The 14,292-nt window shown below is 34.1% G+C and overlaps 1 protein-coding gene across 13 annotated transcripts in view; it reads left to right on the top strand.

The window, feature by feature from the left end:
* Positions 1-14,292, top strand: part of KTN1 (kinectin 1) — a 109,090-nt gene that overhangs the window by 75,259 nt on the left and 19,539 nt on the right. For all 13 annotated transcript variants that reach the window (XM_079128537.1, XM_079128535.1, XM_079128534.1 and 10 more), the window contains 4 exons: positions 4,974-5,064; positions 9,822-9,890; positions 11,468-11,505; positions 13,163-13,253. In XM_079128537.1, coding sequence (XP_078984663.1) covers positions 4,974-5,064; positions 9,822-9,890; positions 11,468-11,505; positions 13,163-13,253 — 289 coding nt within the window. The remainder of the gene's footprint in view (positions 1-4,973; positions 5,065-9,821; positions 9,891-11,467; positions 11,506-13,162; positions 13,254-14,292) is intronic.

The raw sequence follows: 14,292 nt of genomic DNA, 5'->3' as shown, positions 1-14,292 counted from the left end.
TGCATCATTAGGTTGTTCATTTGGGATCTTTCTGATTTTCTTATGTAGGCATTCATAGCTATAAACTTTCCTCTTAGACCTGGCTTCATAGTGTCCCTGAGGTTCTGATGTTTTTTATCACTATTCTCATTTGATTTTGAGAATTTTTAAATTTCTCCCGATTTCTTCTCTTACCCATTCATCATTCAAATGTGTATTGTTCAGTTTCCATGTTTTTACATAGTTTATGTAGGATTTTTTTGGTGTTAATTTCTAAATTCATTCCATTATGCTTTGATAAGATCCAAGGAATTTAATCAATTGTTTTGTATTTGCTTAGAATTACTTTGTGGTCTAAAATATGCTGTGCTTTAGAGAAGGTTTCATGAGCTGCTGAGAAGAAAGTGTATTTAGCTGTTGTTGGATGAAAGTATTCTATAGATATCTGTTAAGTCCATTTGATTTATAATATTTTTCAGGTCCAAAGAATCTACTGAGTTTGTCTGGACGACCTATCTAATGGTGAGAGAGATGTGTTGAAATCACCCAGTATTATTGAACTAGGGTCTGTGTGAGGCTTGATTTCGAGTAGTGTCTCTTGTGTAATTAGGTACACCAACATTTGGGGCATAAATATTTAGTATTGTTATATCTTCTTGTTGGTTTGTTCCCTTTATCAGTATGTCTATTTGGGGTTCTAAATGCTTCCTGTATCTGAATGTCCATCTCATTTTGAAGGTTTGGAAAATTTTGTTATTTCTCTGAAGAGTTTATCATTTCCATTAGCTTGTACATCACAGCCCTCTTCAATTCCAATGATTCTTAAATTTGAACTTTTAATATTCAGAGTTCTTGTATATTCTGATCATGATTACTTGTTTTCCTTTCTTTAAAATTGTCTGAATGCTCAATGGCTGCTTTGTCTTCCAGCTGCGATTCTGTCTTCAGCATGGTCTACTCTATTAGACTTTGAGCTCCACATTTTATTTGATCATGTCTTTCATTTCCAAGATTTCTGTTTGGTTCTTTTTCAGTATGTCTATCTCCTTATTGAATTTCTCATTCGTAATCTGTACTGACTTTCTTAATTTCTTCAGTTTTTCTGTGTTTTTGGAATTCATTGATCATTTTTATAATCATTCTGTTGAATTCTTTATCTGATATTTCTTCCACTTGAATATCTTCAGAGTCAGTTGCTGATGAATTATGAACTTTAGGAAAATTCATGTTTGTTTTTTTTTTAATGTATTCCTGTGTTGGGTTTTATGCATCTGTTGGGATGGATTTCTCTTCCATTCTTTTGTGCATTTTAGAGCACAGCCTTCTCTTGCCAGAGTGTCCTTAAGTGATCTAGATTGAGACCCCATCATAAGTGTGATATCCACAGCCATTGTGTTAATTCTGTTTATGTTGTAGGTGTGGCTGTCTGTGAGTGAGACTGAAGGCCCACCCCTTGGGCCTTCCAACTTGGGGCCTTGTCTTTAGTTTAAGTTTTTTGTCCCTTCTATTCTTCGTATTCAAGGATAGCTGAAGTTTGAGTATTATTAATTTGTCTGTGGAACAAGGTGTGCCATCTTTTGGCTGAGTTTAGTTCCACAGCAGTCTGTACCCTGTGAACTTGTAGTGACCCAGTAGGTTGCTAGCACCTCACAGAAAAGGGGGAAATAATATACAGCATTCAAATATGGGCTGGGTTGTGGCTCAGTGGTAGAGCACTTGCCTAGCATGTGTGAGGCACTGGGTTCGACTCTCTGCACCGCATGGAAATAAATTAAAAATAATAATAATAATAATAAAGGTCCATTGCCAACTAAAAAATGTCTAAAAAAAAATATACAGCATTCAAATAAATACCAGTGCCTACTATGACTTTTACAACACTATCACAAAAACAAGAATAGTGGAGTTTGCGATTGCCAACAGCACAAACAATAAATAACTCTAAACTAGATCTGGCATTAAAATAAACAGCGAGTGTCAACTATGGCATCCACAGCAGTAATGATTACAATAACACAAATGGTGGAAACTGGAGTTATATAAAACAAATAGTTCTAAAAGATGGTAAAAATACAGTTCATTGAGAGAAAAGAACATACGGTAAGAGGTAAAAGAGTTAAGAATGTTTAATTTACCATAGCCAGGCCAGGGTCTGTATCCTAATCTCCAAGCTTCCAAAGGCCTAGAGACAAATGATTATCTAGAACTGAGGGGTTCTGGGCCTCCCCAAGGCTGAGCAGCCAGAGAGCAAGTTTTCCTGGTCAAGGGGATCCCTGAGATACCATCAGCAGCATAGCTGCCATGCACGGGTCTTTTGGATAATGTGACTCATGAACCCTGGCCCTCTAGCTTAACACTAAGCATGACCCCTGAACCACATTCACAGCTGTAGAATATGAACATGCTGGGTAATTAGTTAATAAAGGGGCTATGTGCTGGTGAAAAAAAAATGTGAACAGATAGAATGCAGAAGAGATGTAGCAAATAGTGGTTACAAAAAGGGGAAAAGTATGAAAAAAAAAAAAGGAAAAAAAAAGGAATGAAAATTTGGCTGTTAGTAGAAGAAAGGAGAAAGAAAAATAAGGAAAAAAAGAGAAAAAACCAACTAAAAACCCTAAACCTCAAAAGACAAGGCAAGGAAAAGTAACTCTATTTAAAAATATTAAAAATGAGAAAAAAATAAATATGGGTGTATGTTCACAGCTTAAAATTAGTATTTGAAGGATAACATCTCTAGAAAATAATTATAATCAATATTGGTAAAATAGAACTTGTCGTATTCGTAATTCTGTGCTGAGTAAGTAAAAATATTGACTCCAGTCAGCATAGCAGGTATAGATGCTCATCCTGGAACAAATTTTGTATACTATAAAAAGTATACAATAAAGTCTGTTTTCTTAAGCTAAATGAGTTTCCACTGGTGAGGAATGGAATCTGGACCTCAGCTTTTTGCATCTCTCTAGAGTCAATTCAAAGGGATTTTTCTTTGATGTGATGCCCAGCAACCTTTATCAATGTTTGTTTTTAAGAAGTATCCCCTTTTGAAACTGATATCTTTAAAAATAAGTTAATGTGAATATTTACTATCATTTATCTTTATGAATACAAAGAAGATGACTTCTTGACAAGAAGATGTCTTTTGTGTGCAACTAATTTTTCTTTTGGGCATTATGTAACTGTCAAGGTGCTTTTCTCATCTGCTTTCATATTTGTGGCCTCTTTTGTAGTTGGTATATAAATTATGAAAGTATATAATTTTAGGTTCATTTTTGTCTTACATTTTCCTTGTATTTTCTTTTATTTTTAAATTAATAGACTTTATTTTGGGGGATGCATATTTATTTAGGTTCACAGAAAAAAGAGAAAAGTACAGAGTTTCCATATCCCTCTTCCATTTTCCCTTGTTATTAACCTCTTGCATTATCAGGGTACATTTAAAACAGTTGGGAAGCCAATAGCAATACATTGTTTTTAACTAAAGATGAATTTTTGGTTGGTATCTGCTCTAGGTTTTAACAAATGTATAATGACAGTATATTCGTTATATTATCATACAGAATAGTTTTGCTCTCCTAAAAAAATTTGTATTTCACCTGTTCTTTCATCCGACCCTCCTTTCATTTACCTCCTAACCCCTAACCTCCTCACCCTGAATTCCTGGCAACCATTGATCATCTTCTATCTCCATAGTTAATGCCTTTTCCAGAATGTCATAGTTGGAACCATATAGTATGTAGCCTTTTCAGATTGGTTTCTTTCACTTTAGCAATATGTATTTAGTGTTTGTCTTTTCATTCTTTTATCCCACACTTACATATGCTGCTTTATTTTTCATATAGACTTATAAGCATCTTGGTATTCTTTTTAGATTTAAATGGGCTAAAAACAGTGTCCCATTCAGTAAATAACCTGAGAACCTTCAGACATTGGAGATACTGAAATAGATTAAGATGGGTTCCTGCCCAAATGAAATGGATAAACCAAACAATTAACAGTGTTAAATGTTAGCTGGTTGCTGTGGCACACACCTGTAATCCTGGCTATTCAAGAGTTTGAGGCAGGAAGATGTGCAAGTTCAAGTCCAGCCTCAGCAACTTAGACCCTGTCTCAAAATGAAAGATAAAAAGGCCTGAGACTATAGCTCAACCGTAAAGCACCCTTGGTTTCAATCCCCAGTGGCCTGCTCACTACCCATGGAAAAGGTGTTAAATGTTGTGACAGAGGCCTATTGCTTAGATGACAGTCTGGTGGGATTTTCTTGGGCTTGACTGAGTAAAACTCATCAAGATTGAGTGACGGTGTACCTAACTAAATTATATGTAGCACCTCTTTCCAGCATAATGGTTGGGTATATTCTAACTTCCAGGGCCAGCAAATTATGCCTAACATTCTTGGGAGCAATACTCCCTTCCTTCCTTCCTTCCTTCCTTCCTTCCTTCCCTCCCTCCCTCCCTCCCCCTTTCCCTTTCCCTTTCCCTTTCCCTTTCCCTTTCCCTTTCCCTTTCCCTTTCCCTTTCCCTTTCCCTTTCCACTAGAGATTGAACTCAGGGGCTCCACCACTGAGCCACATTCCCAGCCCTATTTTGTATTTTATTTAGAGACAGAGTCTCACTGAGTTGCTTTGCACCTTGCTTTTGTTGAGGCTGTCTTTGAACTCGTGATTGTCCTGCCTCAGCTTCCGAAGCTGCTGGGATTACAGGTGTGCACCACCTTTTAAGTGATACTTTTTGTAACGATTTCATGAAATATAGTTTTGCTTTTAGCTTTTGTTTTAGAGTTTCCTCCTAGATAAAATCATATGTTACATATAAAATAGCAATTTTAGGATGTTCTTGACTTTGAAATACTGTCTTTTAAACAAACTCAGAAGTTTATAATATGGGGAGAAAGAGCTTGTAGGCATCGTTTGTGCTGTCATTTTTCTTAGGGGTAATTTTGGAATCTGGCTTTCCTTTTCATTGCATGTTAGTAAAATAAGTTTGTAAAAATTCTAGGTTGAAAGAGAAAGAAAATGAAATGAAGAGAATAGAGGCTATGCTAAAAGAGAGGGAGAGTGATCTTTCTAGCAAAACAAAGCTATTACAGGTGAGTATACTTAAAATTATTGGGTGAGTTATTATCTTTGGTGATTTTTAAAACATTTTTACTGCTGTGAAAGGGAAAAGAATACCGAGTGAGCCTTCCTATCCATTTATTGCATCTTTTTCCTTAGGGATAACTACTGTCAGTATTGCCTGCTGTCTTTTGAGAAATTGCCAATACATAAAATATGTGAATGTATTTTTACTTGTATCTAATTATATACAGTTTTTCATTTTGCTTTCTTCCATAATTACCAATGTTTTTGAGATCTCTCCAGGGTAGTACATTTCTGACTTTAACTTTTAATAGCTTCATGGTATTGTATGGTTGTATTATTTATATAACCAATCCCACTTGATGGATACCTAGACTTTTGAGCATTGTTTTTCCTGTTACAAACAATGCTGCAACAAATATCCTTGCACACACATTTTGAATACTTTTATTCGTATCTTTGTGTTTTAAATTTCTAGATTCTGGGTCAGAGGTTTATGCAGGTATTTTGTTTTGAAAGAGGGATAGCTTAAATAGGAAGTCAGTATCTTGTCACCTTCATGTAGTTAATGTTTAGTAACTTACAGAACTTTGATTTGGAGTGATTATATATTTGTAGATGCCTTCAGTGTCTTGAACTAGTTTTGCTCACATTTCATACTCTTAAGGGTTTGTTCTGTTATATGCCCTCTCTCCCTCCCAGGTAAGCTTATATTAAATTTTGTTAGGTAATGTTAAATTGCCCTCCAGAAATGTTCTTACTGATTTGCACTCTTGCTAACAGAGGGACACTGCCCCTTATTTCTTTCCAAAACTGACAAAAGATAAAAACATTTGATATTATTCTTGAAAGATGGTAAAAGACCATTTTATATTTGTTTGATTATGAGAGAAGTTAAGCATTCTTTGTATGTTTACTTCATTTGTAATTAAATTTAAAAAAATTTTTTTAGATGTTGATAGACCTTTATTTTATTCATTTTTTTATTTTTATTTTTTTTTTATTGTAAACAAATGGGATACATGTTGTTTCTCTGTTTGTACATGGCGTAAAGGCATACCATTTGTGTAATCATAAATTTACATAGAGTAATGTTATTTGATTCATTCTGTTATTTTTTCCCTTCCCCCCACCCCTCCCACCCCTCTTTACCCTCTATACAGTCCTTCCTTCCTCCATACTTGCCCCCCTCCCTAACCCTAACTCTAACCCTAACACTAACCCTTCCCTCCCCCCCATTATGTGTCATCCTCCACTTATTAGCGATATCATTCGTCCTTTGGCTTTTTGAGATTGGCTGATCTCACTTAGCATGATATTCTCCAATTTCATCCATTTGCCTGCAAATGCCATAATTTTATCATTCTTTATGGCTGAGTAATATTCCATTGTATATATATACCACCGTTTCTTTATCCACTCATCATTGAAGGGCCTCTAGGTTGGTTCCACAGTCTGGCTATTGTGAATTGAGCAGCTATGAACATTGATGTGGCTGTATCTCCGTAGTATGCTGATTTTAAGTCCTTTGGGTATAGGCCAAGGAGTGGGATAGCTGGGTCAAATGGAGGGTCCATTCCAAGTTTTCTAAGGAATCTCCACACTGCTTTCCAGAGTGGCTGCACTAATTTGCAGCCCCACCAGCAATGTATGAGTGTACCTTTCTCCCCACATCCTCGCCAACACCTGTTGTTGCTCGTATTCTTGATAATCGCCATTCTAATAGGGGTGAGATGGAATCTTAGGGTGGTTTTGATTTGCATTTCTCTTATTACTAGAGATGTTGAACATTTTTCCATATGTTTGTTGATTACTTGTAGATCTTCTTCTGTGAAGGGTCTATTCATTTCCTTAGCCCATTTGTCGACTGGATTATTTGAATTCTTGGAGTAAAGTTTTTTGAGTTCTTTATAGATTCTGGAGATTAGTGCTCTATCTGAAGTATGAGTGGCAAAGATATTCTCCCATTCTGTAGGCTCTTTCTTCGCATTGCTGATAGTTTCCTTTGCTGAGAGAAAGCTTTTTAGTTTGAATCTATCCCAGTTATTGATTCTTGCTTTTATTTCTTGTGCTATGGGAGTCCTGTTAAGGAAGTCTGATCCTAGACCAACAAGGTGAAGATTTGGACCTACTTTTTCTTCTATAATCTGCAGGGTCTCTGGTCTGATTCCGAGGTCCTTAATCCATTTTGAGTTTAGTTTCGTGCATGGTGAGAGATATGGGTTTAGTTTCATTCTGTTGCATATGGATTTCCAATTCTCCCAGCACCATTTGTTGAAGAGGCTATCTTTTCTCCATTGCATATTTTTGGCACCTTTGTCTAGTATGAGAAAATTGTATTTCTTTGGGTTTGTGTCCGTGTCCTCTATTCTGTACCATTGATCTACCTTTCTATTTTGGTACCAATACCATGCCGTTTTTGTTACTATTGCTTTGTAGTAGAGTTGAAGATCTGGTATTGCAATACCCCCTGTTTCACTCTTCCTGCTAAGGATTGCTTTAGCTCTTCTGGGTTTCTTATTCTTCCAGATGAATTTCATAATTGCTTGCTCTATTTCTGTAAGGTACGTCATTGGGATTTTAATTGGAATTGCATTGAATTTGTATAGCACTTTAGGTAGTATGGCCATTTTGACAATATTAATTCTTCCTATCCAAGAACATGGAAGATCTTTCCATCTTCTAAGGTGTTCTTTAATTTCTTTCTTTAGTGTTGTATAGTTCTCATTGTAGAGGTCTTTCACCTCTTTTGTGAGATTGATTCCCAAGTATTTTATTTTTTTCGAGGCTATTGTGAATGGGGTAGTTTTCCTAATTTCTCTTTCTGAAGATTCATCACTTATGTATAAAAATGCGTTGGATATATGGGCATTGATCTTATAACCTGGTACTTTACTGAATTCACTTATGAGTTCTAAGAGTTTTCTGGTGGAATTTCCAGGTTCCTCTAAATATATAATCATGTCATCAGCGAACAGCGATAGTTTGAGTTCTTCTTTCCCAATTCGTATCCCTTTAATTTCTTTGGTTTGTCTAATTGCTCTGGCCAGAGTCTCAAGAACGATGTTGAATAGAAGTGGTGAAAGAGGGCATCCCTGCCTTGTTCCAGTTTTTAGGGGGAATGCTTTCAGTTTTTCACCATTTAGAATGATATTAGCCATGGGCTTAGCATAAATGGCCTTTACAATGTTAAGGAATGTTCCCACTATCCCTATTTTTTCTAGTGTTTTGAGCATGAAGGGGTGCTGTATTTTATCAAATGCTTTTTCTGCATCTATTGAAATAATCATGTGATTCTTGACTTTAAGTCTATTAATATGGTGAATTACGTTTATTGATTTCCTGATGTTGAACCAACCTTGCATCCCTGGGATGAAACCCACTTGATCATGGTGCACTGTCTTTTTAATATGTTTTTGTATGCGATTTGCTAAAATTTTGTTGAGAATTTTTGCGTCGATGTTCATTAAGGATATTGGTCTGAAATTTTCTTTCCTTGATGAGTTTCTGTCTGGTTTAGGTATCAGGGTGATATTGGCTTCATAGAATGAGTTTGGGAGGGTTCCCTCCTCTTCTATTTTATGGAATACTTTGAGAAGTATTGGAATGAGCTCTTCTTTTTTCATTTATTTTTATGTGGTGTTGAGAATCGAACCCAGTGCCTCACACAAGCTAGGCAAGTGTTCTGCCACTGAGCCACAACCCCAGCCCCTATAATTACATTTTTATTTAATTTTTTCCTATACTTTTTTTCTGGAATGACATTTCGTACTAATTTATTTATTTTTTACTTAAAAAAATTTTTTTTTGGTTGTAGATGGACACAATACCTTTGTTTTTTATTTATTTATGTTTATGTGGTACTGAGGATGGAACACAATGCCTCACTCAGTGTTAGGCAAGCACTCTGCCACTGAACCACAACCCCAGCCCCCATTTCTTACTAATTTAAAAGGTACTTTTTACATAATAATGGAAATTAGCCTTTTGTTATTATGAGTTGATTTGTTTGCCTCAGTTTTTCTTTTGACTTCTTTTGTGTCTTCTGCTCCTTTGGAAGTTTTAAAACTTTCTGAGTACTCAAATAATAGTAATTTTCTGAGTTTAAAGTCTTGGGAAGAAAAGTATTTCTTACTCTGTGATCATAAAAAATATTTGCACATTTTTGTATGTTCACAATTTATTTTTTATTTAGATTTTTAAATTTATATATAATTTATTTTGGAAAATTGTGAGAATACCATTTCTAACCATTAACAAGAAAGGCTAAGTACATTGTTAAATAATCTATCTTTTCTGCAGTGACTTTATTCCCCAGGGCACATTTAGCAATATCTGGAGATAATCTTTCGATTGTCACAACTGGAAGGGTGCTACTGTGTCGATTGGGTGGAGGCCATGAATTGCTTAGTGTTTACAGTACATAGGGCAACCTCCTACATAAAAGAAATATCCAGCCCAAAATGGCACTAGTGCTGATTGAGAAGTGTAGTCCTACTAATGTGAAATGTCAGTCTATACTAATAAATTCCTATAAATATTTGGGCCTATTTCTGTCTTCTATTTTGTTTCATTGAGTTGTGCCACTGCCAGATTAGTACTAAATATAATTACTGTAATTATATACTTTAATATAAGGCTCATTGTATCCTTTTTAAATTGTTACTGTTGTGGAATTTTTCTAGATTATATGATGTACTTCAAAAGCGTTTATGGAAAATAAAAATCTCTGTTGGGTATTCATGTTTTATTTTTGTTTAAACAGGAGGTACAAGATGAAAACAAATTGTTTCAATCCCAGATTGAGCAGCTTAAGCATCAGAATTACCAGCAGGTAGGTACTATTAGATGTCCTGCCTTTTACTTTTGTGGTTAAAAAAAAAAAAAAAAAAAAAAAAAAAACAGCAACAACAAAACAACAACCAGTGACTATACTTGCCATTGTTTACATTTTCATTGAGACTAAAGTGTTCTTTTATTTGTAGAAGCATTTATCAAATTTCCTGTAAAACAAAGCAATTTTCTATGCCATAGCCAAGATAAAATAATCTACAATATATAAAAATATACCCAAACAATGTTACTGTCTGTATTCAGCTTTTTTTATATCTGTATGTGTGTTTTCTGATCTTCTACATTGCTTTTCTTAGGAAGTTAGTTAAAATCTTAGAGGTCAGTTTACCAACATGTATACACTCTGTTTTTGCTTTCTCTTAAAAAAACCAATAATTGGAGAAAAACAATTATTTTGTAAGTCATGATCTACCATTATTTAAAATATGTATTCAAAGTGGTAACTCTGCTTGGTCAAAATAAAGTTAAAAAATTTTAAAGGGCATATTCCCCACAGTTTAATTTATAAATGTAAGGATAGAACAGTATGTATTTTGAAGGGCAAAGAATTACTATCCTGGTTTACAGGAAACTTGTAACAGTTTAGTGTGGGAGATTGTAGTCATCAAGGAATAAATAATATGTGCCTTTGCATATTAGGTAAAAATTAACTTTTTGTTACATGTTAGGAAGATTTCCAAACTTTACTTTTGATTACATTTAAAGATTTTTAAAAAATTATTTTTGGAAGCTTAAAATTTTTATATAGTGGTACATGCATTATAAAATATGAAAATTTAAGGTATTTCTGTTAGTGGAGTCCTAGATCAGAAGTCTGACTCCAGGGATCCAAACAAATAAGATCTGGCTACTTGCCCCCAAACAGAAAAAGTAATGGTGAAAATCAGGAAAGGAACTTAAATCTTGGTGACCATACAAGACAGAAAAAAGAAAATCAGTGTTTCTAGCCCTGTCTTGTGGGGTACTGGCATGAGCTTTCAGATTATATAGACCAGGGGAACCAGAGATATGCGTAGTTAAGCAGTCTTGGTCAGATTGTTGTTTGGTTTATCATTATTTCAGAATTGGTCAGGATGGCATCCTTGGGATAAGAAAGTCATTGTTGCCTAGGGAGTAGCTTTGACTCATTGCAGGCTGTCTATAGATTACATGTGTTGTACCTGTAATCCAAGGCGATTCAGAACAAAGCAGACAGATGCAAATTGGAGGCAGAGATGCCAAGTTTTTCCTATTCAGGGCCAAGTGAAAAGTCAGCATTTTTAGCAAAAGCAACCTGTAAGTCCTTATTAGATTTCCTCAGTGCTTTGACCATAGGAAATTAATAAGTATTTGTTAATTGAAGAGTAAATATGTAATGACAATGAAGAGTAGAGTTGGTACTCAGTACAGTTTACAAATTTGAACATATTTTTATTAAAATCACAAAGTTAAGGTACTAACTTGGGGAATAATGGTATTTTCACTTCTGGTATTGTCTTAATTTATATCTAAGAAGAATTTAATTTTTTTGTCTTCTAGAACATTTTGTTTTGAAATAACATTTAAATCTTTCAATAGGCATCCACTTTCCCCCCTCATGAAGAATTATTGAAAGCGTAAGTAATAAGTTTGATTCATACTTTGGGAATTGATAATGTTTTATGTGTTAAACAGTTCTCAGAGAAATAATTTAATGGAACTAAAAATGATCTCATTTTTTACAGTTCTATTTATATATCTTGAACTACACATCAGTAGAGTTCAGCTGTGTCTATGGCTGGTGAATGCTCCTTTTAATTGTATTTGGATTTCTTTGAATATCTTGTGAAGGAAGATGATTAGTTTCTTATTTTTTTTTTCTTTCTTTTTTTAGGCATTAGGAAAATATCAAACTACATTTTAACAACTTGAATATTACCTCAGTTATCCTACTGAGTCTTCTTTATTCTAGATCTCATTGTGAAGTATAATGGTGCACATTTTGGATTAACTCTTGGATTTTAAAGAAAATTTGTAATCTTTATAGTTGCTCTCTTTTCAGCAGAATTCTTTTTTTAGCTGCAAGTTCTTTTTACCTATAACTTTTGCTAAGAGGCTGTATTTAAGGTCATTTAAGTTATAGCATGTGTCAACATGTTAAATATCAGCCACATTAATAATAGGTGGTATAAGTAATCTAAAAAGTCTTTAATCTTGGCTTGTTTATAAAGTTGGACATTTATTAGGTTAGAGTTATTTACTGTTTAAATTTAGTCTTGAACATGGGTCTGTAAAGTTTTTCTATGAAAAGGGTCTGATAGTTAATATTTTAGATTTGGGGGTCCACATAGGTCTCTGTTTCATACTAATTTTTAGACCTTTAAAAACATACAACAGGAGGCTAGGCATGATGGTGCTTCCCTGTAGTTCCAGCTACTGGTAGGCTGAGGTGGGTGAATTACTGGAGGTCATGAGTTTGAAACCAGCCTGAGCAATATAAACTTAAAACAAATTTACACACATGAACTTATTTTAAGTTTAAAATGTTGTATGAGCAACATAGTGAGACCCTGTCTGAAAAAACAAACAGAAAGTTTAAAACAGCTCTTATTTCAAGGGCCATACTAAAACAGACTATGGGCTGGACACCTCTTATATAAGGCCTTATTCTTAAGAAGGAGCTATGATATAACTTTCTGCCCAAGCCACTCTTAACTATAATAGAATTGAATTATGAATCTTTGCCATTGCTTTCTGCATTTCTGGGAAATAACTAGTTTATTGGATAGGACCAAGGGGGGAAAAAAAAACATAAATCCTAAAGATTGGTGTGAAAATGACAAAATTACTCCTTGCTCATTTTAATATCATGCTTTATTGCCTTCTGGGGGAAAAAATATGTGTAGGGGACTGCCTTTGTATCAGTTTTCACTCCTCTGAAAATAGCTGATCCAAGTAAAAGAAAATAACTATGATGATGGTGGCTCATGTATTCATGAACTATTTCTTAAGAATTATTTTCTTATTAGAGCAAACCTTAACATGTCATGTGTGTAAACTTATTTGAAAAAGCATTTCTGAAATTAAGAATTCTTGGGTGGACTTTCTATGATAAACAGAAGCCAAGTAATGCAGTTTTCAAAACATCTACTTGCAAAATATCTATTTTATAGTAACAAATATTGATATATATAGGTATCTAAATTACATTACTGTTTACTTAATATCTAAGTTTTGTTACTATTTATCTAAAATCACTGTTCACCTAAAATATGTACTAATGTTCTGGTTTAGAATTTCAGACAAAGAGAAGGAAATAATTGGTCTCCAGAATGAGTTAGATTCTTTGAAAGATGCTGTTGAACACCAAAGGAAGAAAAATAATGTAAGTAAATTTTTATCAAAATGAAACCTTTCTTTTTATTCAACATCGAAAAGTTGGTTCAGGATTTTTTTTCTTAATCTGTGTAAGAAAGTACTATTGCTTTCTGTATTTTAACTTGTTTGATTAGGTGCATTATTAATCATTTAATTAGAGAACAGATTGTTTTCAATAGGTGAAAGACAATTTTTACACTTAGAAATATTTTGGATTTTTTAACTAAAAATGTAATTGACTTTTAATTGAACTTTTATTTGGAAAAATAATTCCTTTCAAACTCAGTATTTTTAAATCAAAGATATTTTCTCCTATTTATATCAGGTTAGCCTTTTTGTAGATTTAAAGTAATGCCAGTATTTCTCAATAATTAAGTTTTCAGAGCCTTCTATAGCTCTCCTTTTTTTTTTTTTTAACCAAGAGGCAGTGCATATTTTGGTAATTAAGTTTGTTAGATGCCTTAGAGCCTGAGTGCATTTTTACTAAAATGGGAAGGAACAGTTCTTTAGGAGCTCTATGTCCTAGTACACTTTCTGAACAGACAAATGGTGAATTTAGGTGAATGTCATACATTCTCTTACCAGAAGGTGATACCTCTAAGTAGAGTCCAAGAATTCTTGCTAGAGAATACATTTTTGTACATAAAATCAATAAGACTGAAATATTATTGAAATCTAAGGAGATATTGATAATAAATGCATATATTTTCTAGTATAGTTAAATGTTTTAAAATTTGTGTTAAATTGTTAATTTAACAAGTTGGCATTTTCCTGCACTCGAGTTTGTCAAAATTAGGTATGTGAATCGCCCTTTGTATGTCATGTAACATTACTAACAGCATTGCCTAGCAACAGAACTTGAGGTGAACTTGCCAATATCCTGCTAACATCTTAATTATGTTTTATTATCGGGATTCTGAGATAAGAAAGGCATGGTAATGCTTACCAATTTAATACAGGAGCAGCAGCAATGGCAGCAGCTCTGGAGGCCTTGAAGCATGTAGAAAGAACCAGGACACTGGAGGCCAGCAGAGTGCAGTGTCAGT

The sequence above is a fragment of the Sciurus vulgaris genome, assembly GCF_902686455.1.
Source record: "Sciurus vulgaris genome assembly, chromosome: 2".
Classification (NCBI taxonomy): Eukaryota; Metazoa; Chordata; class Mammalia; order Rodentia; family Sciuridae; genus Sciurus; species Sciurus vulgaris.
The sequence above is the reverse complement of the archived record's forward strand: the minus strand, read 5'-3'. Positions and strand labels throughout refer to the sequence as shown.